This window comes from Grus americana, chromosome 21 (assembly GCF_028858705.1).
Source record: "Grus americana isolate bGruAme1 chromosome 21, bGruAme1.mat, whole genome shotgun sequence".
NCBI classification, from domain to species: Eukaryota; Metazoa; Chordata; class Aves; order Gruiformes; family Gruidae; genus Grus; species Grus americana.
Genome location: NC_072872.1, coordinates 996,535 through 1,023,695, shown reverse-complemented (window position 1 = coordinate 1,023,695; position 27,161 = coordinate 996,535). Strand labels below are relative to the sequence as shown.

Genomic DNA, 27,161 nt, shown 5'->3' with positions numbered 1-27,161 from the left:
GGTGCCACCACATCCTGAGCAGCAGCTGTCAACCACCCGAGGTAGGTGTGCAGCAAGGAGCTTCCCCGCGTCCCCTCCCTGGTACCTCCCTCATCAAACTGAAAGGTAAATTGAGGAAACTGGTAATGAACACACCTCAGCTTGTTTTAGTGTCTGGACAGACAGCATGAGGACGTAAGAGGCTGTTTGCTTATTCGTAAATCATTAGATAATGATTTAGGCATTGTGTGGTGGTTCTGCTTTTGTTTCCCGCTCTTGCGCTGTTATTCCGTAACAGGCTATGGAGGTTGAGCAGCACATGAAAATTAACTGGTATCAAAATGTTTAATTTTCAAACACTTTTGAGACAGGAAGGGACACATCTGGGAAGATGGCAGCAGCAGAAAGGACCTGAGGCTTGTAATGCTTTCTGTTTTCAGCTGCCTTAGTTAAACAGAAAACCTCGTGGAGGAGAGCTTGGAGTTAATCAACTCCAGCAAACGACCAATGGTTTCTCGAGACTCTTGTTGGGGCAGCTGTTGCACCAGGCCGAAGGCTCTCACCCCCAGCTCTCCAGCCTGGAACGAAAGAGAAAAGACAAAGTAATTGTCAGGAATGGGGCTTTTCTCAAGGATAGTTAAAATACCCGCAGAGGCTCACTGGAGTAGCTGCGCTGGGGCAGATCCAGGCTCTGGCCACTCAGCGGGTGACCTGTATGAGGAGGAAAGCTGCCAGCAGATACCGTATTTCGGATCCAGTGGTGCAGACAGAAGAGATTATGAACCCCAGCCCCCCGCACTGGAGATTGTTACCTCCCATCTAGTAGAGCAGCTCATCCGAACATTCCCAAAGCTATTTCAGGAAAAAAACCCAGCTGTATCGACTCTGTCTGGACTAAATCCCTCATTTCCCTTGGTAGCTCTTCCAGGGATTAGACATTCTCACAATTATAAAGCTTTGCCTTTTTTCTCATTTGGATTTGTTTCTTTGTGTCTTCCACAGACTCACATCATTATGGCTTTCTCTGACACAATGAAAAGACCATTAGTAATCTGTATTTTCACCCTCCAAAACACAGGCAGAAGAAATTTGGGCTTTTTGAGTGCTTAGCCTGAACAGAGAGGCCTGATTTCCAGATGGTTACTGTTCAGCACTTCCTCAAAGTCAATGATTTCTAGGGCAGAGAACTTGGCACGCTGAAGTTAACAGTTATATCTGAAATTCTGAGCCATAAAAATACAGAAGTGAAAATTCAAAACTGAATTACAGGGGCCAAGAGTGAACCTACATCGACATCATGGTAATTACAAGGAGTCTGGCTCATGGAGAGACATGTGCCTGGCCCACGTCTTGCTCGCTGCATAACGCCTGACCTGAAGTCTAAATGCAGCTTGTGACAGGCAGCTACGGGCCCAGGACGTCCCAGATAAAGGACAAACCCAGAAATCGTGGATAACTACTGTGGATGGTCTGGCAGAGACCAAAACAGATCCAGTGGGATTTATCAGCCTTGGCAGAGCATGGATCGCGAGCTGGCAGCTCCGTCCTCGGTCATCCAGCGCTCCAAGGCTGTTGTCGACTCGGGAAGGTGCCAGGTGAACGCAGACTACTGGCTTCCCAGGCTGGGGTGAGCACCGAAACAGAGTTAGGCACCGGACAAAACTCACCTTTGGTAAATCCATGGTCAGGTAATAAAGCATGGCAAGAGCGTGCAAAACTCTAGCAGTTTCCCCAGGTTGTGGCTTTGGTGCCTGTTCTCTGATATGCAGTACTGCATTCAGCACTCGGATTCCTTCTGATTGCTGGGCTTCAGCTGCATCGAGAAGGAAATAATCTTGTTGGATGTATGTATGCATGCCGGATAATGTATTCAAAACTGTCCGATTATCTCTTCTAGACATCAAAGCATTTCTACTACAAGCATCAACGCGGCATCCCAGCTCCACACAAATTCCATACCCACTAACAGCTATCTTTTCATCCAGTCAGTAATTGTGTTGATTAGCCCTTAGTAAGGATGTGGAGTCATAACAGCTGCATGAAAAGAGCAACTTTCCTACTCCTGCCGTAACCGAAGATGGTATCGCACAGTCCTGGCTTGCCGTTGCTCCTATGGGATAGAGACAATGCCAGGGAATGGGATTTACAGCAACGTTTCTCTCCTCTGACAATATTCTTATCAGCATACATGGTGGAAAGGGGAGAAGGCCCAGACTCTAGCCTGACTTCACGGTAGTACCATGCATGCTAGCGGCTTTCCTAATGCTTTATCCACCTTTATGTCCCAGGGAGACTCTCCAGCTTCTGTCCTGGGAGTATTCGCCAGATTAATACATCCAATTATCAGCACATGCTATTCCATTGTGTCCTACTGCTTCAGAGTTGTAAACCCGCCTAAGTGAGATGAAATGTCACTTTCACGTAATTAAATGAAGACAAAGGAACTGCAGACAAACGAGAATGTTGAAGTGGAATCGAATCCCGAAAGGGAAAATCTTGTATTGTTACAGTCACGGCCAAGAGAAGGAGCCCGTAAACAAAAAGGGCAAAGCCGTGTTTCCATTTGAACGCCCTCATTCCCAAAGTGGCCTCGTTTGCTTCGCCCAGCACAATGCCCTGAGCATCAACCTCAGAAACACCCGCTGTTCCCATTAAATTTGGCCTACAGAAATGCTGCACAAAACCCAACACCATAAATATAAGCGGCGGGATGTACAGATTCTTTAAAATCCTGTCTTCCAAACAGCACAATGGCAGTGCTTACTCATACGGTCTTCACTGACTTTCTTGTCCTCAGTGAACGGAGACATTTCCGGTTGTGACTTGAGAATTTGCTCCTGCGCTTGAAGTGACTTCAGGAGAAAGGCATGCCAGATGTCGGTTACCTATCAGGAAGCAAATGAATTATTTCATTTGCATGAATACACGTTATTTAGCATTCTGTAAACAATGTGCCCTGCAATGCACGTCCCTACCACAATAACCGGACTGCCTGCCAGGTAGGGAGCTGGCTGCTGCCAAGCTGGATATTTCATGGCGATCTGACCGCTCTCCTCCCAGTGGCAGCCTCACTTGGAAGCTTGCTTCTCCATTGGACTATTAATTTTCATCAAGCTTGAACAAATCTAACTCACTTGTTAACCAAAAGTAAATTTGGTTGAAGTTTGCGAGGGGAAGGGAGGCAGATCACGCACTGCCAATGCCCCGTTTCTGCAGAAAAGCAAGCCAAAAAACAGAAAGCTCATTTTTTTTCTGTTAGTAGAGTGATTAGATAACTGTAACTTCCCTTGCTTGATCGCTCCATTCTGACCATCTTTTATCAGTGTGACTTTTCATTGATTCTCAGCGTAAATTTTCCACGGCTTGTTTGCATCCCGCTGCTGCTCAGAAACTCTTCCCTGGGCATGGAAACTCCTCAGTGACTTCTGGGAATCTCTTTAATCTCTGGCGTGGGGTATTTGGTAGCAAAGTTATTTTTTAAACAAGGTTTGGCTCTCCAAATTGAAGACAATTTGCATAACAATTTTTAACCGAGTACAGAATTTCTCTCTCCTGGTTTTAACTCAAAGGAATATTTAAAGATGAAAAGGGTTTCTGGGATTGATCCTAAAAGGCAATGCTGATGCTTGATACGGGCACCGTCATATTAAGGGCAGTCAGGAACAAGAAAAAAAAAGAACACAGAAAATAAAAAATAACAAGAAAAATATAGAGGAGGACCTGTGGTTTTACCAACCTTAGCATAGAGTGAGTTTGCTATGTCCATCTTGTTCTGGTGAAAGAAAATATTAGCCATGTGGAAATACCCTCCAGAGGTCTCAATAGATTTTAGTCCAAATGTGGAACTAGCGAGGTAAATCTGAAATCAATATTTAAAAAACAAAACAAAGCAGAAGTTTAACCTTCATATCAAACCTGGGAAATTTTTCGTTATGGAATAATAATATTGCAAGCATTCAGGTTTTTTCTGCGTAACTCCAGCGTTAGCTATACCCAGTTGTGACTGTAGAACGTGGTACTAAACAAAGCTGTATTTTGGGGTTTATGCAAAGGAATGCAACGCCCCCGAATGCCCCGCTCGCTGGGGCAGAGGAACCCTTATCACAACACGTTACCCCACTGAAGCATGGGGCAGGTTTCCCGCATCTTCTCTCGCTGTGCGTCCCGTATGTCTCACGTCTTCAAACACACAACCTGGTGCCGCTTTTCAGCTCTGCAGTCCTGCCCTGAGTGCCCGTTTCTCCCCCCGAAGCCCCGGGCAAAGCCAGGGGAGTGGGAAGGCAGCGGTGCATTCCAGCTATTCTGAGCTGGCGTGTGACTCTCAGCAGATCTCAGACACGCAGCCAAAGTTCAGACAGGTCTTGGGCTGCTCTGACGTAGACCAGCCACTTGCTAATAGCAAAAAAATTACTACCTGACACTCTTTCAGGCACCAGATTCTGAACCTAAAAAAACCAGCAGCAGTGAGGAATCTCCCAAAAGGTTTACAAACTAAGAAAAGATGGGGTTGTATATATTATAATAGAAAGGATCTAATTCTCCCCATCATTTACACCCACACAAAGCTACTATCAAGTTTCACAGTCGTGGGTATACATCACTCTGCACTGGATAAATTTAGTCTACACGGGACATAAATAGGATGTCGTGGAGTTCATCTGCCTTTGGGGGATCCGATGACAGGCAAAGCATCCTCAGGAACACAGCTGGCAACAACCACTTCAAATCTGACAAACCGTTTTCCCGGCTAAACAGATTGAATCAGGGAAAACGCTGTTGAACCAGACATTTAAATAGTTAAATGAGGCATTTGTTAAATAACAGCTGGCAGAGGACTGCTGTCTAACAGAAGAGTATTGAGGAAAATGACAGCCAAAACAGAAAGGAACTTATGTGTTGAATAGAAGCCAATTATAACAGTTTGGGGTAGGAACGTCTGCTCATCTCCGGGCCGTAACCAAGCTGACAGATACATTTATAAGCAGATGCAGTGAAGACAAGGTATACGTCACTTCAAGGGAATAAGGAAAACTGGTAAAACACAACTTTGGTAACACGTGGATGCACAAGTGTCATAGATCTAGACAAGTCAGGTGTTCATAGCATGTATCCTCTTGGTACCTAAAATCAGATTACAAGTCTGCTGGGATTTTCATATCGATCTGGAAGCATCAGAGAAGAAAAATTGAAGCGTTTCTGTATTTGAGTTGTCTTACATCATTTGCCAGGTGATATAAAGCCTGTTCAAAGTTTTCTTCAGCAGCACAGAAGAGTCCCAGACCACGATGTAATTGATACTGAATATCAATGCTGCAGTCTGGAGTTCTGAGGACAATCCACTCGGCTTGGGAGAGATACTTGGATGCCTGCGGAAGATGGCCAACACCTGAAATGACACGTCGAAATAAGCAGGATAAAGACCATTTTTTTAATTTAGAAATGTAGAGGATACTGCCTGCTATCCCCTTGCAGTCATTTGATATGGAGACTTAGTTTGTGGATTCCTCCCTTCTCTCCCAAGTGCTCCCTAGTCAGGCAGGTATTCAAAAATCTAACTTACAGACAGACTGAGTGTCTAGAACTACAGGAGAAGCCAGAAACTGCATACTGCATTCTGAAACATGTGTTCAAAACAGGTTAGCTACAGGCAGCCACTAATGACTGACGTATTATCACACTAGAATTACTCACGGGATTTTTTTTGCCTTCTCTCACCACCCGATTTATGACAATCCCTGAGACAGCTCAGCTCTGCCAGCAGAGCATTGAGTACACTCCCGTAATGGCAACGACTTACAGCGATTTCTTGGTCCTTTACGTCTGCAGCTGAGGAGAGTGGTTCTCCACACGCAGAGCCCTAATTTGACTTTTTTTTAATAAAGCATAGAGTCAATGAGAAAAAGCTCTGCTGCAGGCAGAGCACGCTTTTGTGAATGAGCTGAGGCGTTCCTCTGATGACACGGCCTCAGAAATGTTTGCCGGTTCCCTGAGATAAGAGCGCAACCACCCACCCTCGGGAATTTAATGCTTTTGAGAGTCATACAAAACCACAGAGGTAAAGAATAGATTTTCATACTGCTTCTCTTGTGGGACTCGGTAGAGATGGAGAAAACATTTCATTTACTTTCATTGATCTCCCATCCCCGATGACTGATTCTTTTCCCCAGAGGGACACAGAAAAAGGCAGCAGGGGTGTGTGTGTGACTTCTCAAATCTCTCTGAAATGCCCTTGAGGCTGGGCAGGGTAGAGGCATGGCACAATGTTGAAATGCAGAGCTGGTCCTTCCCTGATAAATGGTAAAAGGAAACCAGAAACCTGACCCAAGGGAGGTCTTGCCCTTGCCAAGTTACTATTTAGACAATACTTGCCAGTGGAGGCCTCGGCCAAGAGGAGATAAGCAGGCACCAATTGCACAGAATTTGAGCCGTACACTTCAGTACTGAAATGCAGGGCATGCAAAGCTGCAGGAATCGCTTCTTTATGCTTTCCATCCAAAACAAACTCCTGGGCTGTGCCGTACGCGAGATCGATGATGTATTTCTGCAGGGAAACACAGAAATGGGACAGAGTGAGCCAAGGATAAGGAGAAAGAATATGCACGGTCTCTTTTTACATTCAAGTTTGCAAACTGTAAAACAGTGATTGTAACATTGTTTGTGTCTGTAATTAATGGATGGAAATTAAAGCTGTCATATTAGAGCCTGGCTTTCATTCCTACTTCCAGCAGGAACTGCTCTGGACACCCTCCTAGGTCATGTGGTGTCTGAGGAGGCGAAGAATCCCTGAAGCCTACGAAAAAGGACTAATAAGGCTGCAGCAATAAAAGCTGTGAAGCACAGAAAATGATCATCACAAGACCATAGAAAAGATTAGACAAAGGGGCTACGACGAGGTTTTGCTGACGGTAATAACGGTGACTCATAACAGGCAGTGGAGCGTATGGTTTGCCAAGCTGGTGCCAGCATGGCACAGCTTCAGCTGCGGGAGACATCGGCTGGAAGCAGGGAGAGAGCTCCTCACATGGTGCTGCAGCTTCCTCCCACCTCTCCCGGCCAGTTCTGGGCCTGGTGTTTTTGGGTGCAGAGCCTGGAAAGTCGGTTAAAATGAGAACGCCCTAATGCACGGCATTACACCCCCGGATAGCCATCACCCAAGCTGGGTTTGGTGGTCAAGCAGCCTCTGCAGGATTTCTGTTTGTTGTCAGAATCCAGAACGTTTCCCGTAGGTATAGTCGCTTCCTGCCTTTTGCTGCTCCTTGCAGTCCACATTTGGTCTTTTCACCCTTTGCAGCATCTGATCTATTCACCAGCTCCAGAAACGTATCTCCGTTTGAACGCCCATTCCCTGCCAAGAGCTCTGTGGCATCTGTAGATGCTGTGCCCTCACGACGTGCTGAGCGGTGCCAGCAAAAAAGAGCCAGGATGCTTATTTATCTATTTCTCTTTGCTTTCAGCGTAACTGTTGCCAACTCCCAACAATTCTGCGTCGGCTTTTCACAAAAGTGGTGCAGCGGGAAAGTTGCCTGGAAAGAAATGTTGTTGCTGGTGTGCCTAACAGCGCTGCCATGGTAAGGCACTCGCTCTTCTCTTGCTAGGAGGCACGGGCAGGCCTGGGCAGTGAGCGCCGGCAGAAAATACCGTTTTACCTCTTTGTTGCCTTCTGTTTTACAGTTGCGGCTGAAGAAACAAATCCCAGTGCTTTTGGAGGCCAGGCTTTGGCATTTTGCTGAGCTTTAAGTGGTTAGAGAGAGGCAGAGAGAATCATGCCAAAGGTGAAGGAACAGTTTAGGGATAGGGAACCTCAAGGACAGCCTGCGAGTGTTTCCTGGAGATCCCGGCTGAGGTAAAGCGACATCCATTCTGGATAAACGAGAGCTTCAAAGAACACACCCCAGAGTGACAACACTCTGCTACAGCAAGGAGAGCCAAGAGCTAGAAAACACAGTGGCCATCCCCTCTCTAGCGCCTGAGCGACCAGCAGATAGAGAATGAAAAAGGCACGCACCAAAACCAAGCCGTGTTGGTTCTCCTGGGCCCAGGAGAAAGTCAGCACACGCTCAGGGCAAGGAGCAATAAACGCTGTTATTTATCAGGCTGCCTTTTCGGTCCATGCCACCCTTTCTCCATTGCAACCGGCACTGGCTTTGGTGCGTGGGTATCGAGCCGATTGTCATCTGGGGAGGTGCTGGAGATCAGGATCATTCTTTTTTTTACTCCTTGTCAATAGGATCATTGCTGCTTCCCACAACGTCAGCTACCTTAGAACATCTGCAGTGAGGACAAGCTAAGGGTTAGACTCTTGCACGGCTCCCAGGAGGAGAGGAAAGGGCAGGAGACCACAGCGGCCCTGCAGCACTGAATAATTAAGACTGCACAGTTACAAGCCTTGGGGGGCTCATTAGCTTTGGCCCTGCGCTGGTTTTCATCAGCCCCACGCCCCCGGACCTGCACACTTTGGGTTCTTTTCATGTGTGTTGCAATTACAGAGGTTTCTCTGAAGATGCCCCCACGCAGTTTTGCCCCAGTTGGGGTTTGAGGCGGCTGAGGACCCCAGCTCTGCTCCAGGTGGGTGTGGAGGGTGTTGGGAACACACCTGGGGGTCGGTGCCACATCCGTTTACTCACTCACAGGCACGAAAAACGATGGCGCGCTTGAAGAAATGACGATGTAAAGAGGAAGGCAGGGTCTCAGTCAGTTTGAGTTGAAACCTGGAGCGAGCAGTGGTGCGGGAGGACTGCCGTAGCTGGCTGAGGCATGGTTCTTTTCCCGTACCCAGAGGCTGCGGTGAGCTGACATCACGCAGGCAGGTGAGGCTATTCTACAAACAGAAACTTGGAGTTTTGTCAGTTTGGAGGTACTGTCTGCGGGCACCCCCCCGGCTACGTTGACAAAAGCAGATTTCTATCAACAAAGCTTTGGAGTACAGAGGTATGAAACTCATAACACCGCCTGGCTCTCAACTTCATGCACCTTCCCTTAAGCCAAAGGGCATTCTGATGTTCACAAGCTTTCCTGTGTCCTGACTAAGGCTCGAGCTGTGTGTTTTCTAAACAAACACCGTGCAGGAGTTTGTGAAGTACAGCAGAAATCTTCAAAAAAAATAATAAACCTATGGGCAGGCTTAGAGCAGAAGGTTTTTTTTTTCTTCTCTGATCATCATGATACTACACAGCTTTTCCCTGAGCAATAAAAGACTTTTTTAAAGCATTTTTGTTGGCTCTGTGAGTAGGAATGTGATGAAGCTGGCAAGACAGGGCATTAAATAATCTCGCCCTCTCCATACCGCTCTTCCAGCCAGTCTAGGCCCAACCTTGTCTGCCCCATACCTTGCTGTACATGAAGGCAGTCTTCATTTGTGGGCTTGCAGCTGCAGTCTTGCTGTGAAAGCAAGCAGGTAAAAAACCAGGGTGTTTCCACTTTTTCACTCCTTTCTTAGGAGAGAAGGAAGACAAAGTGTCCCAGCACATAACGCTCCCAGATTCTATTTTATTTAAATAGCCTAGAGACAAAGGTCAAAGAACAAATGTAATAGGGTTGTTAAAGATCCTATAAAAATCTCTACTTTGAAAAAAAAAAAACAAAAACAAAACGGAGTCTGCTCTCTCTGACTTTTCCCATGAAGTCATTCCAAGCCTCGGCTCAAGCTGCGGGCTAACCTGGGTGTGCACTTCAATCAAGAGTGACTCTCCCTTCTCCACCAGCCCTGTCTTCCTGCTGTCTTCTCCTGGATTCTAATAAAAACAAGTGATTAGCTTCCATCTAATCAGGGAGTACCTCCTCGATCTGGCAGTCACGTGCTCTTTTGTCACGTGTAATGTGTCATAATTTTAGTTGCTATAAATTCAATGACATAATAACAGATGCTTTCAACATCAGTGTTCAATATGTAGGTAAAGTTTCTTGGCAAAGCTTTAAGCAATTAAGGGTGCAAAAAAACCTCTGCCACTGCCCGCAACAAGACCAATTTTAACTTTTTTTCTTCGCAGACTTTATGAAAGATCAACTTCAATGTCACATGGAACAAAGGAGCTTTTGCGTTTTTCCTGACACTTCTGGGACGTACAGTTCTAAACACACCTTCCTTGGACTTTGGTCAACAATCTCGCCTGTGATTTTCAAGCAGATGGGATTTTCAAAATCAAACTGGGTTGTCAGCACCCAATTCCTACAAAACCTACAGGAATCTGCTGCCTAAAGCTTGTTGCAGGACTGTTGTCTACACAGGTTTCACTTCTTTTAGGCCTTCTCTTTCTGGATGCTCCCACGAAAGACCACAGCAACGAGCCAGTCACCAAAGCACTAGCACCTGGCCCAGAAACAACCTTACAAATAACATAGGATGTAAAATCCAGAAGATTAACAATGTTCTTCTCAGTGACACCGTTTGATTGTTACCAGCTCACCTTCAGCTGTTCTGTTGTCCTATTATTCTGCGATTAGGAGTTATGCAACGATAGAACGATAATTTATTTTTATGGGTGAGATTTTAAGCAGCAGATGTATTTGGGTGGGTTATTTTATTTTATCAACATTGCGGAAAAGCAGATCCTGCCACCCCATAAACAACAACAACAACAAAAAAAAAAGAGTTGAAAACCACTTGGGTTGGAAAGGAGCTGCACATCTGCACCACCCACGAGGCCAAAATGCAGAGATAAAAGATGGTAGTTAGTGGGAAAGGGCGTGTAATGTTGGCCAGTAAACAAAGGGAGGGGACTTTATTTCTTTGCTCCCCTGCTTTGAGAAAGGGGAATCCCTCTCATCAGCGACGGATCACGACAGCCTCTGAGAAGCAAAAGTCAGTTGGATGCCGGACTAACTGGGGAGAAGGACTAACTATCTGGCAAGGCGGGAGATCCAGGATTGCTGCTGCCTGAGGAACCTCAGGACTTCCAGTCAGGACTGCGAAAAAGGTGGAATCAGAGTGAGGATGCTCCCCCTCCCCTTATTATAGAGTTTTTGTTCAAAAAACATAAATTAAAGCTCTGCAACTAAGTACTGAACAACCAACGAGGTGCCCTCCCAATGCTACATACATCAAAATATAGGAAGAAGAGATCAAATTCAATCTCACTGGCAGTTCTCTGAAGTGGGATTCATTTTTCTTGTACATACCTGCCTCTTCACCAGCTGTTCCATGCCATGTTTTCTTTCTTTTTCAGAAAGGAGAAAAGGGAGGGATGTGCGGATTGGAATCAGCAGCTGGCATATCTTCTTGTGGATGCTAACCCAGTCAGCTTTTTGATGATCTACATCACTAACAAAGTAAGGTAAGAACGGTATTTTTGTTTGCTTGGAAATGATGTAAGGGAAAATTATTGCGTCTTCTGGACTTTCACCACAAGAATCACCCACAACAGCCACCAGTCTGCTGACAGAGTACCTCACATACACTTGACATTCCCAAACGGGACCACAGCGCTGTCCTGCCGATGATTCTGTACGTTAAAACCTTATGTAAATCACTCACAAGACTCCTGATACAGTCAGGTTTGAGCAAATGCCTGGCTTTCAACACTGCGGTACACAAAATAAAACCCACCAAAGCCCAAAGCCAAACAACCCCCAAGTCATTGTGAAACCCATGAAATGTATAGTTAACATATGACTTCACTGAGGACCCTGTGTGAGTGAAGATGTTTGTGTAAACATCTAGAACGCTCACTGCACTGCCCTCTATTTGATGTGGGCACTGTTGGAAGTGAGGAGGAATGCTACAGGTGAGCGATTGCTGTGTGCTCCCTCCAGTTCCCACTACCCTGCGGCTGAGCCCTTGTCCCTGCCTCCCAGGCTTCATCCCTGCGTCCTGAGCCTTGTGCCTCTGTCCTGAGCCTCATCCCAGGGCTAGTCCCTGCATCCCGCGTTTTGCCCCTTTGCCCAGAGCCTGTCCCAGTATCCTAGGCCTGGCACTGGGCCTTCTCTCTGTGTCCTGAGCCTTGTTGTGGGGCTAGTCCCTGCTTCTTGCTCTGACCTGGGCCTGTTCCTGCCTCCTGGGCCTTCTCCCTGTGTCCTGAGCCTTGTCCCGGGCTTTCTCCCTGCTTCTTGCCCTGTCCCTGGCCTGTTCCTGCCTCCTGGGCCTCGCCCCGGGCCTTCTCCCTGTGCCCTGAGCCTCGTCCCGGGGCTGGTCCCTGCCCCTTGCCCGGTCCCTGTGCCCCAGGGCTACCCCTGCCTCCTAGGCCTCGCCCCGGGCCTTCTCCCTGCGCCCTGCACCCGCTCCCTGCCTCCTGGGCTCCCTCCCACGCTTCGTCCCGGGCCTCACCCGGGGCCTGGCCCCGTCCCCCCGCAGCCGGGGGGGGGGGGGGCTCTCACCAGTAGAACGTGAGGCGGCAGCGCCCGCATCGGAGCCGCGCCGCCGCCCCGCACAACTCGCAACGGCGGGACCCCGCCAGCATCCCTCCCCGCGAACCCCGCCGCGTTGCCAAGGCAACACTTCCGGCAAGGGGAGGGCGGGGCGGACGCACTTCCGGCGGAAGGGGCGGGAAGGGGCGGGGCGGGCATGGCGGCGGGCGGCGCGGATGAAGCGGCGGCCGAGGAGCGCGTGCGGGCCTGGGCGGCGGGGCAGGCGGCGCGCGGGCGGCGCGTGGCGCTGGTGACGTCCGGGGGGACGCAGGTGCCGCTGGAGGCGCGCGCCGTCCGCTTCCTGGAGAACTTCAGCAGCGGGAGGCGCGGCGCCGCCTCGGCCGAGCGGCTGGTGGGGGCCGGCTACGGCGTCTGCTTCCTGCACCGGGCCCGCTCCGCCTTCCCCTGGGCCAGAGCCCTCCCGCCACCCGGGCCGGCCCTGCTCGACGCCCTCCGCCTCACCCCCGGGCCGCCGCCCGGTGTGGCCGCCGACCCCGCCGCTCTCCCCGCTTTGCTGCCCGCCCTCCGCGACTACCGCCGCGCTACCGAGGCGGGGGCGCTGCTGGCCATCGAGTTCACCGGGCTCACCGAGTATCTGGCGCTGCTGCGAGCTGCCGCCCGCGCCCTGGCGCCTTTCGGTACGGGGAGGGGACGGGACCGGGGCCCAGGTGTGAGGAGACGGGGTGCCCCCCGCCCCGAGGTGGCCCCAGCGTGAGGGGACAAGGTGGCCCGAGGGCCCGTGGGGCTCAGGCATGAGGGGACAAGTGGCCCCGGGGGGGCTCCAGCACCCCGGCGTGAAGGTCTGGGTCGTCCCTGGGCACCCTTGGGGCTTGGTGTGAGGAGACGAGGCAGCCCCGGTGGGTGACTGTGCCTGACCCCGGCGTGTGGGGTCAGCTGCGGTGGGTGACAGGAGTCGTGTTTCTCGCAGGCTCCAGCGTCATGTTTTACCTGGCAGCCGCCGTGTCGGATTTCTACATCCCTGCCTCGGAGATGCCTGAGCACAAGATCCAGTCCTCGGAGGGGCCCCTGCAGGTGAGGCACCCCCGGGCATGGTCTCCGGTCCCTTCCCAGCACCCCGGCTGGCCCAGCATCCTGCCGGCATCACGGCTGCCTGGGGACTGGCTGTGAATAGAACCTGAGGAAGGTGGCAGAGCAACGGCTGGCTGGCCATAAAAACCTGTGGGAATGAAGGGCAGATTTCCACAGGATCAGAATCCCGTGGAAATATCCCTTTAAAGCTGTCGGTGCTTACAGCATGGAGATGGTGGGTCTTGGCTGAAGAACAGTTGCTGCTGGAGTTGTTTCCTTCTTTCTGCTTAACGCTGACAACAGCCCAAAGGTGTAGTGCGTGTCTCACACCCAGGTCCCTTTCATCTACGGGAGCAGGTGGATCTAGAGCTCTGTATATAACAAATACCCAATTTGTTTAGTTTAATTAGCTTTTAAGAAGTTGTTAGGCTTAATTGTTTATCCTTAGCGTGGGAAAAATGAGACCAGACCTGATTCCCAGTGACAGACCCAGAGGTTAAGAAGCTGAAGAACAGGGACTCCTACTTTTCCCCGCCATGCTTTGGCATATTTGTGCTTAAAGAGTTGATAGACAGAAGGGTTAAGGTTTAACTGCCTGGATTTTGGAGACCTGGAAACTCAGACTTTTGCAGTCATAATTCTTTTTTTTTATGTTCCTCTGCTTATGTTTATGTTCCCAGAGTGAGTTTTAGCTCTTAAATAACAAAATATTTATGCAGTTACTGTGGGCCTGCTTCATTGCTTAAGAACACCCTGCTTATTGTTAATACCAGACCGATAATTTAATTTAACTTTACAGTGCATGCCAGTGACATTTTAACCTTGTTTGGTGAGATCTGACCAAATACCGCCTTGGAAAACTTCCCAGTGTAAATATAACACAAAGTGAAGCTGGAATTTCCCTAGCTCCCCCCGTATCTCTTACTAAAACTCATGATAATGTTTATACTGAAACTTTTCTCTGCAGATCACAATGAAGATGGTGCCAAAAATGCTGTCTCCTCTTGTCAAAGAATGGGCCCCGGAGGCATTTGTTATTTCATTTAAACTGGAGACGGATCCCGTGATCTTAATCGATAAATCACGGCAGGCTCTGGAGAAATATCGTCACCAGGTGGTGGTCGCAAATATCCTGGAGTCGCGGAGAACCTCTGTTATTATCGTAACCAAAGACTCACAGACTCCATTATCTCTGTCTGATGAAGAAGTAGCGCAAGGCATGGAAATAGAGGAGAAAATAGTGAGCTATCTTCAGGGTCAACATACTGCATTTATGGAGAAGAAAGTCTGAGGACCGGCTCTGAATGAAACAAGGGAAATTGTACTGGAGAGGGAGCGGAACTGGAGCAATTCTCTGTCCCAGGTAAATAAAACAATCCTCAGCGAAACGCTGTGGGAAAGGCTGCCGTCCAAAACCGTGTAACTTTCCTACAGCTTGGTAAATGGTTATTGTTGCTTGCTTTGAAAAAGAAAAATACACTGAAGTGAAAACATTCCAAAGGATGATATTTGTTCTAGTGTCTTAATGAAGGAAAGGATATATTGCTTTATTTCTGTCCCGGGGGCTGGGAGAACCGGGAGGTGGAGAAAATGGTATATATGTCTGTATATAAAAGATTTTCTTGAATCTGCCTCTTCAAAGTTTCTTTTCGAATTGTTGGACGGAAGGAATGGTGCTTTGCAGAAAATCAGATGTTCTGTTTTTAATACTGGAGCAGCAGAGCTGGCAATCAGCTGGTGTTGAGAGTGGATGGTGAAATAAATGTGGCAAAGGCTGAAGGAGAAACGAGGTGGGAACAGCTTTGGAGAGAGCATCTGCTCCAGGGGAGATCAGTGGACCTGCGCTTCAAGAACTTTGTTCAGAAGCATGGTTAAAAAATCAGTACTGTAGCAGTGTCCCTAAAACAGCTGTTTTACAAATGTTTTCCTTCTGTCTTGAGTGTCTGTAGGTTGCTGGGATAGAGGCAAGGAGACACGGAGCACAAGCAGTGGCCTTGTGAGCGTGGCTGCGGACTGAGAGGCGGGAGGAGGAGGCGGCAGTGAGGGTGGGAGGTGAGAGCGGGTGAGGTGGCAGTGATCAGCCCAGGGAGGAGAGCTGCCTCATGGATGGGATTAAAATGGAGCCGGTTAGAACCAGGATGCTCCTGGCTTTCTCTAAAGCATTACCAACTTTGAAGCATATATATTCCTCGTGCTTGCAAGAAGCAAAGTGTGCAGTTCTGCAGGGGGAAAAAAACCTTAACTGCAGCTCTGCCGCTGTCCACTGTGTGTCTATTTACATGAAATAAATTCACTGGAAGTCTGTAAAGAAAGACAGTAATGCACGAGAACGTGGTTCTCGCACTTGAAGCCTCTCCAGAGGTGAGGCTCTGCTCTTTTTAAAACCACTGAGCGTTCAAGAAGGCAACAGTGCTTTTGTAATGACACCATCTGAAAATCAGGTGTGCTCATAAAGTGAGGAAACCCAGAACAGTGAGAAAAGAGGGTGAGGATGGGCTCAGCAGCAAGCACTGAGCGCTGAAGGACTGGTATGGTGTTCAGATTCGTCAGGAGTGCTGAGATCCAGCAAGTCACTGAGGAGAAAAATTAACAACTACATGGCCGGGACTGGTGTTTGCAGTAGGTGGAGAGAGAAGCAGAGACTGTCCGTAGATGTGGGAAATGCTGTGGGCTTCCCTGCTGCTCCCCCTCCTTCAGGGTGCTGAGCCCCGGCTTGGGGAGACTTTTAAAACCCAAACGAAGCCAAAGCCACCTCGATCCGGTGCCGGTCCTGTTTTGCGTGGGGCACTGAACAAAGACCTCGGGAGCTGCCACCCCACCAATGCCGCCTCTAGCGCTGGCAGTGTTTGGGCACCAGCTGGTTGCGGTACCATAAGTGGGAAGCAGCTCCTGCAGATCCAGAACCATCCATACCTCATTTTCTGAGGACCCGAGTGTCTGCTCCGTCGAAGGTCCTCGCTGTGCACTGTGACATCCCTTTTCTCCACATCATTGTCTTCTCCTTTCCTTACCCTTTTGCGCAGTGCCTTCAGCTGGTGAGTCGGCTCTGCAGGGCGAAGCCTACCTTGTCCCTTGCAGTTTCTCCATCCTGCCTTCACGTTTTTACTGTTTTACCTGGGGAAGCCCTTCATCTCCAGCAGCTCCGCTTGGGTTTTGGAAGAAAACTGGAAAACTCCAGCTCATTTTGCTAGTTTTTGCAGCCAGCAGCGGTGTTTTGGTTGATCCTTTGATTGTGCAATGGAGTTGAAGCATGGGTGAAGACAGGGGAGCCCTGAATGCCACTGGTTTTATGCCATTTATGGCAGGAATGGGACATTTATGGTAAATGGGGTTACATCAGGCTGGCGGCCAGTCACTAGTGGGGTTCCCCAGGGCTCAATTTTAGGGCCAGTTCTTGTTAATGTTTTCATACATGACTTGGATGTAGGTCTAGAAGGTGTCATGAGCAAGTTTGCAGATGACACCAAATTGGGAGGAGCTGTTGGTTCCGTCGAGGGTGGAGAGGCCTTGCAGAGAGATCTGGATAGATTGGAGAACTGGGCAATCACCAACTGCATGAGGTTTAACAAGGGCAAGTGCCGGATTCTGCACCTGGGAAGGGGCAACCCTGGCTGTACACACAGACTGGGCGATGAGACGCTGGAGAGCAGCCATGCTGAAAGGGACTTGGGGGTCTTGGTCGACAGCAAGTTGAACATGAGTCAGCAGTGTGGCCAGGCTGCCAGGAAGGCCAACCGTACCCTGGGGCGCATCAGGCGGGCATTGCTAGGCGGTCTAGGGAAGGGATTGTCCCACTCGACACCGCGCTGGTGCGGCCTCGCCGCGAGTACTGGGTGCAGGTTTGGGTGCCACAGCACAAAAAGGACATAAAACTATTGGAGAGTGTCCAAAGGAGGGCAGCAAAGATGGTGAAGGGTCTAGAGGGGAAGACGTATGAGGAGAGGCTGAAGTCCCTTGGTTTGTTCAGCCTGGAGAAGAGGAGACTGAGGGGAGACCTCAGCTTCCTCATGAGGGCGAGCGAAGGGGCAGGCGCTGATCTCGTCCCTCTGGTGACCAGTGACAGAACCCGAGGGAACGGCACGAAGCTGCGACAGGGGAGGTTTAGGTTGGATATCAGGAAAAGGTTCTGCACTGAGATGGTGGTTGGGCACTGGGACAGGCTCCCCCGGGGAGGTGGTCACAGCACCAAGCTTGAGTTCAAGAAGCGTCTGGATAACGCTGTCAGTCATATGCTCTGATTTGGCTGGTCCCGTGTGGGGCCAGGAGTTGGACTCGCTGATCCTGACGGGGCCCTTCCCGCTCAGGACGCTCTGTCAGGCTGTGAGTCTGCTCCTGCACCCTCACCTCAAGGAGCAACCGCCTGCGGGGGAGGGCGTGGCCTCAGCGCAGGGGGCGTGGCCTCACCACGGGGGCGTGGCCTCGTAGCGGCTTGAGGGGCGGGGCGTCCGGCGCCCCCGCGTTGCCATGGTGCCGGGAGGCGGGGCCGGGCTGCGGCCCAGGCCCGCGCCGCATGGAGGGGGCCGCCGCCGCCGCGGTGGGTGCCCGGGCCCGGTGTCTGTGGGTGTCGGGGGGGGGGGGGGGGGGGGGGGGGGGGGGGGGGGCAGTTGGTCCGCCAGGCCCCCCTCTCCGCGCTCACGGTTTCTCTCGGTTCCCCCCGCAGGCGGAGGCCCCGGTGCCGGCAGAGACCGTCCGCCGCTGGTTGCGGGCGGAGGGCGCCGACCCCGCCGCCCCGGCCGAGGAGCAGCTGGGCCTGGCCTGGCGGCTGCTGCGACGCGCCGAGGCCCGGCTGGGCGACCTGGAGCGGCGGCGGGCCGAGGAGATGAGAGACGTAAGGGCCGGGAGAAGGGGGCCGGAGTTACCCCTTCGGTTTTTAACCCCTGCGGGCCCAAACGCACCCGTTTCCCCATCTTTTGGCAGCAGCAGGCTGACTGGGGCTCACAGCTGAAAGCTGCTTTCCTCTTGCCTTCCAGAACTCCCGGGTGTACGGCCCGGTTCCTCACGTTGGGGCACCGGGAAGCACCCGGCGCGCCCAGTGTCTCCCACAGAGCCGGGGCTGAGAGTCCCCCCCATCCTCCCACCTTGCAGACCTTTCAGTCAAGTTTTTAGCATCCCCAGACGTTACAAAGGCATAAAGAAGCGTCCTACCCATGTTTGACGTTATCCTGTAAATACCTGGGGGCTGAGAGCTATTTGCACCAACAACTCGCTGGCCAGGCGTAAGCGTGCTCAGGTATAGCAATTTTTTCTTTATTTCTAGGTGGAAAGCTATGTGGGTCATGTCCGTAACCTGACGGAGGAACGGGATGCTATCACCACCGAATATGAAAAAGAAAATGAACAGCTCAGGCTTGAGCTGACGCGGCTGCAGCTGCAGCAGGGTAATTCCTTTCCCTCCGAAACATGGTCCAAGGAGATGCGTTACCAGGTAGTGGTGTGTGGGTCTTTCAGCAGAGCTGCTTTAAAGCTTCTTTAAGAGCAGAGCAGCGTTTCTCAGTGGGTTCTGCTAGACCAGCCTGCGTGGTATGTTGGCAGAAGTGTTCGTGAAATATTAGAACTGATTTGTAACAGGCTTAGAGTTTCTTGTCTGCTTTTACTGCCTTTATCCAGCAAATTGGGCAGTTTCTCACGTTGTGTGGCTCCATTGTCACACTAAGCATCTTCCAGAGGCTGTTTGAAGAACAGAATTGATGGTGCTGTTTGTTTTCCAACTGCAAATTATTTGACAGTGACTCCTCAGGTAACTGAGTGCCGAGCTGCGTTCCCTCTGAACTCAGTGAATTTGCCTTTGGCTTTGGTTTAAACAAAGTCCATGGTTTTTTAAAACAACTTTGAAGGACGGTGGTATGTTTGTGATGGTGATTCCAAACTTGTGCTGTGTGCTTATTTTACTATCATCGCTTTGCTTAAAACAAATGATTTCGCTTCTATTTCACTTCAAATGATTTGCTTTCTTCTCAAACTCTCGAATCACTTCCAGTAAGGACAAACATATTTTGCTGGGTTTAATTCTTGATTTTCTTCAGTCTTCCTAGTCTTCTGTTGTGCTTTGAGTACTGCTACTAGCACACCGTTATCGTTAACTCCTCCTTCTGTGGTGATAGCACAGCTGGAAGAGTTTCTTTGTTGTGCGTGCTTTATTTGGTGCAGCAAATATAGGAGTTTTGAGAAACTGCGGTTTTGAGTCTCTGTTCAGTTTTGGCCATCCTGTAGGTTTCGGGGAGCACATCTGACGGAGGGACTTTTCAGAGATGGGTGTGCTTAACCACTGCCTGAAAATCTGGTTCCTCTGGGCACGTAAAGCCATCGTTTAGTGTTGACAATGCTGGCACGCAAGGCTTTAAATGACTAATGAGCCTTTGGGAGCATCGCTGTGGCAGAAAACTATTACTGGTTCTTCTCTCATCTTCCCCACGAGGTGGCAGGCGAATGACAAAAACGTCCCAAAAGCTAGCTTTGCATTTATTTCCTCATAGTTGCTCTGCTGCTTTGGACTTTCTCCATTATTTTTTTTTTAAGGATTCTTGTGGCTGTTGAGCAATGATTAACACTCGAGAGGAAACTGAGATCTGTGTCCATGGATCTCGGTCTATCTGTGTCCATGGTCGGTTGCTAATTGCGATCAAGTTGTTACCAGCCTGCCGTCCCCGAGGGGTTTTTGTGGTTCTGCGGTGTTTCGGTGCCGTATGGTGTTTCTGAGCGGCTTTCTGGAGGAGTTTGCTTTGGGATACTGCTGTCAGCCTTTGTTTTTTAAGACTTGTTATTACCTCACTGATGACATTAGCTGCGGTTCTGCAATATGCATTGATCATTTAGTGATCTGGGCAGTGGATAAAGCCCTGCCTTCTGCCAGGCTGTCCTCTGCTGTGAGGGATGCCAGCCCTGATGTGTTTTGGGATGCTTGTAGTTTGTTTTCTTGAGGGACTGGCCTTTTGCTTTGCAGGCCAGAAAACCAAAAACTCCACTGGCCGTCTCTGGCCGAAGGCCTTGAACTAGACGTTGGTTTGTCCTCTGGGTCTTACTCCCCCTCTTATTTTTGCGGGGTAGCTGGTTGTGCTTTGTAGGAACATGATACTGCAAGGTCAGGCTGGAAATGGGGCTGGAGAAGGGTTTTGTGGAAAGGCAGGCTCCCAGGCTCCTAAAACAAAAATGTGGGCAAGGCAAGAACAGAGGATGGTGGTTGGGAGCTTTTGGGGTGATAATGAGTTCAGATAAGAAAGGGCAGATGAGGACAGAGGCTGGTTCACGCCTGTGGTGCGAAGGAGAGGCCTGACCTGCGAGTGGACAGGATCTGTCCTCATCTTGTAGTGACAGCTGGGAGTCCCAGCTTTGGGGGGCTGAGAGGTGGATTGGGGATGGGAAGAGGCACAGGCTTCGGTAAATGCAGGAGATCACCTGGGTGGGCTCTCGGGGCTGAGCGCCCTCTTCCAAAAGCAGCCAAACAGACCAGAAGCTCTGCTTCACCCAAGGGGTGCTGGGAACAATTCGATCTGCTAAAAGCTATTTCTGATGATATAAACTAAGTTTCTACTTACATGTTTACTTCTTACCCGGAACGGGCTCGAAGGGTTACTGCAGAGAGCAGCCGCTGCTGTTTTTTTGTTGTTATTGATCTGAGCTTTACCTCATTTGGTACCTCTGCCCAGAGTGAAATTTTTCCTTTCCTCGAGGCAGTTCATAATCCGTTTCTGATGGTTCTTGTCAAATATGCCTCAGTGTTTTTGGAGGGCAGATCGATAACTCATGCGCTGCATTACCAAAAGCCTTTTCTGAAAAACAAATGTAATGGCAGGAAAACACAATGCAATTGGGGGCTTGCCTTGATTTGTTTAAAAAATGAAACAAAAAGAATAAATAGTCATGGCCTGAGCTTGGTTATTGTAACAGCCATTCTGCTTAAACGTACCCAATGTGGATGAGAGGGTGCAACTTCTGTCGTGGGTGTGAGGGTACCAGTGAATTGCTTATTTCTAGAGAAACTTCTTGGGGTGAGACACCTTTGCAAATATAAAACTGGCTTCCAAAGAAGCGAGTGCAGATGTGGTGCAAGAGATACGTGCTGGTGGTGTAACGTTGCTTGTACGAGGTGTTTGTCCTTCTCAAATAGAATCATAGAATCATAGAATGGTTTGGGTTGGAAGGGACCTTAAAGATCATCTAGTTCCAACCCCCCTGCTGCGGGCAGGGAAATAGGATGTGTTGGATGTGGTAGGGAGGGTGTTTGAGATACCTGTAAGAAATTACTGAGCTTTTACAAGCAGGTGATCTGTGCTGTGTACGGCAGACTCCCCTCACGCTCCCAGATCCTTTTCCTCTTCAGCCTGTGGAAAATTTCTAGGTTTCATTACCCCAAACTATACTGCTTAAGTGTAGGGGAAGTACTTGCAAGTAAAACTATCAGTGTAGGAGCCACCATATGAGTTCAGAGCGTTAGTCCTAAAGGGAGATGGTTGTCCTGTTTTTGGCCATAAAGCAGAGCAGCTTTCAGCTTATTTTAGATGGGAGGAAACTGCAAGGTGAGTTGAAGGCAAGGGGGATTTTTCAGTTGAGTATGAGCTGTGGGCTCTTCATAATGCATATGGAGCAAGCGGCCAGCTATTTTTAAACTGCAAAACACAGTATTTTGCTCTGCTTCACGCAGGAAAGCTGCAAGTCAGCCATGTTTGACCTCTTCATTGAACAGTTTGTAATTTATAACCACAGGGGAAGGCGAACGGGAAACCGCAGGGTGTTTTCCATCCACAGGGCTGGATGGAGCTGGCTGCAAAATGCAGAGTGGAAACATGCGATTGATTTGAGCCTTAGGATGTGATTGCACTGGGTCCTCTGTTAAATCCAGCGGATAGAAGTGAGGAACAGGCTTGTCCAGAGCTGTGTATGTATCCTCTGTAGGAGTATGAGGAATATTTGCTCTGCTTAACTTCAGAAGTCTAACTCCAGCTCCCTAAGCAGTGAAAGAGTGTGAATATCCCTCCTTCCTCTGTACAAACCCCACAAATCCTCCCAATTCCCATCCTTCAGCACTTGGAAACCTTTATAATCTGGTGTGGGCTAGAAATTTGGAGCAGGGTTTGTTGGTTTTTTCATATTAATTATATAGGGAGGTTTTGAAAAACCCTTCCTTAGCTTAACAAGCTCTTGGATCCAGTGCAGGCATTGCTGCCCTGACCACGCGGGAGACCGAAGCTTCCTCTTATTCTTCTGGCAGATAAATTTCCAACCATGCAAGCAAGGGGCTCTTTTTAACAATGTTTGTTGCACAAATACAATGGTCCCTAGCCGTAAACCAACTTTTCTTGTAAATGTCGTTGTCATCTCTTTGCCTTGGAGGCCAGCACAGAGTCTTCCTAGCTGTCATTTTGGGATAGGCGGTGAAGAATTGACAGTTTAATTCGAAAAGGATTTTTTGCTCCTTTAATCCTACAGGAGAGCTTCAAAGAACAGGCCTGTGTTACCAGAAGTGTCCTTACCCTGGGTTTATACCTGGTTTTGGAGGAATGGGTCAGGAACCGCTGTTCAGGGAGTGATTTCTAAAGTCATGTTTTAGGAGGTACTCTGAGTCCCTTTGTGCCCATGGGGTGCTGTTTCTTCAGCAGCTTCAGGCCCTCGTTGGTCCCTCACCATTCTTTCCTACCGTACTGCGTGGGATCCAACCCCCCGATTTCCAGCACGGGCTGTGCGCAATGCACCAAGTGCTGCTGCGCATCGCTGCTGTGCACGGGGAAAAATAAGATATTCAGACCCGCCTCCCTACCAGAGAGTCCTTAGGAAAATACTGAGATGGTATTTTGTGTGTCTTCTTCCAAAGGAAACGTTTATGTGATTGCCTGTCTGTCTGGTTTCTCTCTTTTTAATCTGTTGTTTAATTTCCACCAAACTGTATTAAGGGGTGAAAGGGTTGGGGATAACCAGGTTGGTGAAATTTAGCTGCTGAGTAGAGGAAAATGGTTGTAATAATTCCCCCACTTAACGCAAGGCAGGAGAACTCAGTCTAGGTGTAGCAGATCCTATCGCTTTGCTTGGCAGGCAAGGTGGTGGATGTGAGCAGAAACATCAGGAGGGATCAGAAACGTTGGGACAGTGGGAATAGAGCTGAGATAAGAACAGGGGCTGGGAGGCAGAAAGGGAGGTGGGAAGGAGGAAAAGAACCTAAATGTTGTATGAGCTGTTGGTGAGCTCCAGGGCTGTTGTGGGGAGCATTTAGAGGAGCTAGGATGCAGATCTGGAAGGAATTGGGCTTCATTTGTTCCTCTGTTCACGGAAAGCCTTGTCTTGCAGAAGCCCAGCTGAAGGAGGTTGAGGAGATGCTGGAACAGGAAGGCTTGTCCGAAATAGCTCACAGTAATGCCAGCGAACAGATTGCTTATTTACTGGTGGAAAGAACGACGCTGCTGGAGAAACTGGAGATGGCAGATCAGAAGTGGAATTCACGCGGCCACGTGGACAGGCTGTGTGCAGCGCAGCTTCAGGTACCTCCTGCTTTAGCCGCTCAGGCTGACTGAAAATGCACTGAGGAAAAGGTGGTCTTTGAGATTTTTTTTTTTAAAGTAAAAAATATTTCTCCTATCCATGAGGATGCTGTGGATTCTTAATGCTGAAGTTGATTTCTTTATTAGTTTTCACACTTGTATATGTACACTTGATTTGCATAGGGATAGTGAATAGGATTACTTTTAACACAGCGAATGATGAAGAGTTTGTGATATAGTTGGTCTGAGGTTCTTCATTGGGTAATAATGACTTTCTACTAATCCAGATTTCCTGATGATCCAGTATTGTATTTCAGATGACTGAGTTCCCCTGAAAATCATTAATTTAAGAAAAAACCTTCCCTATACTTAAGGTGAGATTAAAACTCTTCCCTTGTCTTCCAGCTGCCAAGTTAGAGGATGGAAGTTAAGCAACCTCTGCTTACAAACTGAGTTCAGTAAATAAATTTCACAGCATGATTGGATGTTTGGCAGGTTAGACAGGACCATCCATGTCTTGATTTTTTGCTTTCTGAGCTCAAGATGACAAACACTGACAAAAGGTGGAGGAGCAGGAGCAGCCTTTGTGTGTGGGAAAGGCAGTTTGTGATGGATCACCTTGGGGAGGGAGATCTCCGTCCCACCAAGGCCACCGATTTCCACCTACTGGATATGACCATTTCATGGAACTTAGTTGTTGGCTGTTGGGCATACAGGAGCATTAAAATTGCTGCACTGGGTCAGGTCTGGAGCCTGTTTAGCCCTGCAGGATTTGTGATACAGAGTGTTAAGTTGTTCTTCTTTTTCCCAGTCTCCTGCTGCTGCTTCAGATGCGTCCAGGCTGATTTGCCCCTCTGGAGAGAGAGGGGTTGCTCCTGCCTGGGCACCCAGTGGGCGAGCTTAGGGGAAAAGGTTTGGAGTTGAAAAACTTCTTGGCCTTTTTTGAGCAAGCTTGCTGAAGGACAGAGGCTCTGCAGACCTGCTGTGAAGCTCGGCTTGGTTTGGGCTGTGTTGAGCCATCTGACCAGAAGCCAAATGTGAAACCTCAGAAGATGGTGTCATAGGAGGGCAAATACATCGTGACAGTTCCTCAGAAATGCTCCCTTGTCTCCAGTGGTGTGCGGTGTCTGAACCAGCAGTGCTACCCTTGCATCTAGTACTCCTTGATTAATTTTTCTCTTCCGTGAATTTGGTTGCTTGTTAAACCCATGCCATTTTCTTAATATTCTCAACATCTTATAGCAAGGACCTTCACAGTTCAGCTACTGTCACGTGAAGTTCCTTCGTTTCAACTTGCCGTCTTCTGGCTTCGTTTGATGCTGTCCAGCTCTTGTATTAAGAGATGGTGAACAATTGCCTTTTTATCTGCCTTTTCTGTGCTGCTTGGGACTTTACCAACCTCAAGAGCATCCCTTTCTGGCTGGGATGCTCTGACTGTTGTAGGGTTGGGTGTCATTCAGGATTCATCCATGGTACAATAACACCTTCACGTGTAAATATCCACCTTGGAATCAAAGAATCTGTTTGCAGTGGGGCAGAGAAACTTCCCTGATGCGCTGTCTCCTCCTCTTGGACAGAAAATGCCTCTCTGCAAATCCTGAATAATCTACACATGAATGCCTGTCACTTGATATAAATATTTGCTGCAAACACGCCATTTTTTCTCCATGAAGTGTTGTGATAGAAACCCCACTATAGTTAAAAAGGGGAAGCAGAGCTGTAACCTTCTAATGAAATGCCAGTTAACCGTGTCTGCTACCAAGCGTTTACCAGGTGTGGTTGGATTTGCTCTTTGGTGCCAGGGCCGGGTAAGGGAAGTAGGACCGGGGCAAATCCAAACCTCCCTGCGTGAAGCTTGTCCTGCTGAGGATGCAGCTGATGGGAACCTCTGCCTAACAGGCTGTGCGTGGTTAAAGCTCTTGCTTCAGATGAATTCAACTCGCATTTTTCTCTCCCTGAGGGAATGTCCGTCTGCCCCATGTTGGAGATGAGTTACCAAGCAGCGAAGAAGGCACATTGCTGGAGCCCGGAGAGCGAGCAGACAGGGAGTGAGACTCCAAAAGGGGTTAGGGCTCCTGCCTTCTCCTTCTGCTCTTGTTTCTTTTTAGTTCTTCATGCATCCTGTGTCTGAATGCCCTCTCTGCCTGGCTGCAAACTGCAACTTGTGGAGATCAGTGACGAGTGGCATTCCTCAGGGGTCAGTGTTGGGACCGGCGCTGTTTAACATCTTTGCTAGTGACATGGACAGTGGGATTGAGTGCATCCTCTGCAAGTTTGCCGACAACACCAAGCTGCGTGGAGCAGTCGACACGCTGGAGGGAAGGGATGCCATCCGGAGGGACCTGGACAGGCTTGAGAGGTGGACCTGTGTGAACCGCATGAAGTTCAACAAGGCCAAGTGCAAGGTCCTGCACATGGGTTGGGGCACTCCCAGGCACAACTACAGGCTGGGTGGAGAATGGATTGAGAGCAGACCTGAGGAGAAGGACTTGGGGGTTTTGAGGGACGAGAAGCTCAACATGAGCCGGCAGTGTGAACTTGCAGCCTAGAAAGCCAACCGTGTCCTGAGCTGCATCCCCAGCAGTGTGACCAGCAGGTCGAGGGAGGGGATTCTGCCCCTCTGCTCCACTCTGGTGAGACCCTCCTACAGTATTGCGTACAGCTCTGAGGTCCCCAGGACAAGAAGGACATGGAGCTGTTGGAGCGAGTCCAGAGGAGGCCATGAAGATGATGTGAGGGCTGGAGCACCTCTGCCATGGAGACAGGCTGAGAGAGTTGGAGTTGTTCAGCCTGGAGAAGAGAAGGCTCCGGGGAGACCTTAGAGCCCCTTCCAGTCCCTGAAGGGGCTCCAGGAAAGCTGGAGAGGGGCTGGTGACAAGGGCAGGGAGTGACAGGCCAAGGGGGAATGGCCTGAAGCTGCAGGAGGGGAGATGGAGATGAGATCTGAGGAAGAGATTCTTGCCTGTGAGGGTGCTGAGGCCCTGGCACAGGGTGCCCAGAGAAGCTGTGGCTGCCCCTGGCTCCCTGGCAGTGTTCAAGGCCAGGCTGGATGGGGCTTTGGGCAACTTGGTCTGTGGAGGGTGTCCCTGCCCATGGCGGAGGGCTGGAACTAGATGATCTTTGTGGTCCCTTCCAACCCAAACCATTCTATGAGTCTATGAAAAAGAGCTCCAGCAGTTACGTCATGTTCAGACTTCTGGTGTGATGTATGGCATTTGCAGCTTCTCCTCGCAGTCCCCTCTCAGGACCGTTCTTCCTAATGCTCCGTGTTTCTGTAACAAGACCAGTCTTGACTACTGGGTAAAGATGGAGAGAGTGGTGTTGCAGCTGGGTGAAGGACAAAGCCAA

General features: G+C 49.6%; 3 protein-coding genes across 8 annotated transcripts in view; 2 read left to right on the top strand and 1 right to left on the bottom strand.

The window, feature by feature from the left end:
- Positions 1–311: 311 nt before the first annotated feature.
- ZMYND12 (zinc finger MYND-type containing 12) lies at positions 312–12,399 on the bottom strand. Of its 2 annotated transcripts, XM_054849510.1 has the most exons (8): positions 12,289–12,399; positions 11,095–11,236; positions 6,349–6,520; positions 5,196–5,365; positions 3,716–3,838; positions 2,744–2,864; positions 1,647–1,792; positions 312–557 (listed from the first exon to the last, which is right to left on the bottom strand). In XM_054849510.1, exons 1-8 carry the CDS (start codon positions 12,369–12,371, stop codon positions 429–431), a joined length of 1,086 nt encoding a protein of 361 aa, XP_054705485.1. In that variant the 5' UTR covers positions 12,372–12,399; the 3' UTR covers positions 312–428. The 2 variants fall into 2 exon arrangements, with proteins under 2 accessions (XP_054705485.1, XP_054705484.1); XM_054849509.1 differs by having other exon boundaries at positions 312–1,792.
- Positions 12,400–12,469: 70 nt separating this feature from the next.
- On the top strand, positions 12,470–15,031 carry PPCS (phosphopantothenoylcysteine synthetase). The gene is made up of 3 exons (XM_054849507.1): positions 12,470–12,956; positions 13,247–13,350; positions 14,315–15,031. Exons 1-3 carry the CDS (start codon positions 12,476–12,478, stop codon positions 14,636–14,638), a joined length of 909 nt encoding a protein of 302 aa, XP_054705482.1. The 5' UTR covers positions 12,470–12,475; the 3' UTR covers positions 14,639–15,031.
- Positions 15,032–17,792: 2,761 nt separating this feature from the next.
- Positions 17,793–27,161, top strand: part of CCDC30 (coiled-coil domain containing 30) — a 38,962-nt gene continuing 29,593 nt past the window's right edge. For 4 of the 5 annotated variants that reach the window (XM_054849502.1, XM_054849504.1, XM_054849503.1 and 1 more), the window contains exons 1-4: positions 17,793–17,881; positions 18,008–18,175; positions 18,605–18,725; positions 23,623–23,813. In XM_054849502.1, the coding sequence (XP_054705477.1) occupies positions 17,858–17,881; positions 18,008–18,175; positions 18,605–18,725; positions 23,623–23,813 (504 nt within the window). In that variant the 5' untranslated portion in view covers positions 17,793–17,857. Of the gene's footprint in view, positions 17,882–18,007; positions 18,176–18,325; positions 18,578–18,604; positions 18,726–23,622; positions 23,814–27,161 lie in introns of those variants that run through there. The other variant, XM_054849506.1, reaches the window with a different exon arrangement.

Excerpts from the sequence above, each read along its gene's own strand:
- ZMYND12 (XM_054849509.1), bottom strand. The coding sequence starts at position 12,371 with ATGCTGGCGGGGTCCCGCCGTTGCGAGTTGTGCGGGGCGGCGGCGCGG. Across the intron at positions 11,237-12,288 it reads TGCCGCCTCACGTTCTACTG|TGATGTAGATCATCAAAAAG; the intron begins GTGAGAGCCCCC and ends TTACTTTGTTAG. Across the intron at positions 6,521-11,094 it reads AACAGCTGGTGAAGAGGCAG|AAATACATCATCGATCTCGC; the intron begins GTATGTACAAGA and ends GTTTCCCTGCAG.
- PPCS (XM_054849507.1), top strand. The coding sequence starts at position 12,476 with ATGGCGGCGGGCGGCGCGGATGAAGCGGCGGCCGAGGAGCGCGTGCGG. Across the intron at positions 12,957-13,246 it reads CCGCGCCCTGGCGCCTTTCG|GCTCCAGCGTCATGTTTTAC; the intron begins GTACGGGGAGGG and ends TGTTTCTCGCAG. Across the intron at positions 13,351-14,314 it reads CCTCGGAGGGGCCCCTGCAG|ATCACAATGAAGATGGTGCC; the intron begins GTGAGGCACCCC and ends TTTTCTCTGCAG.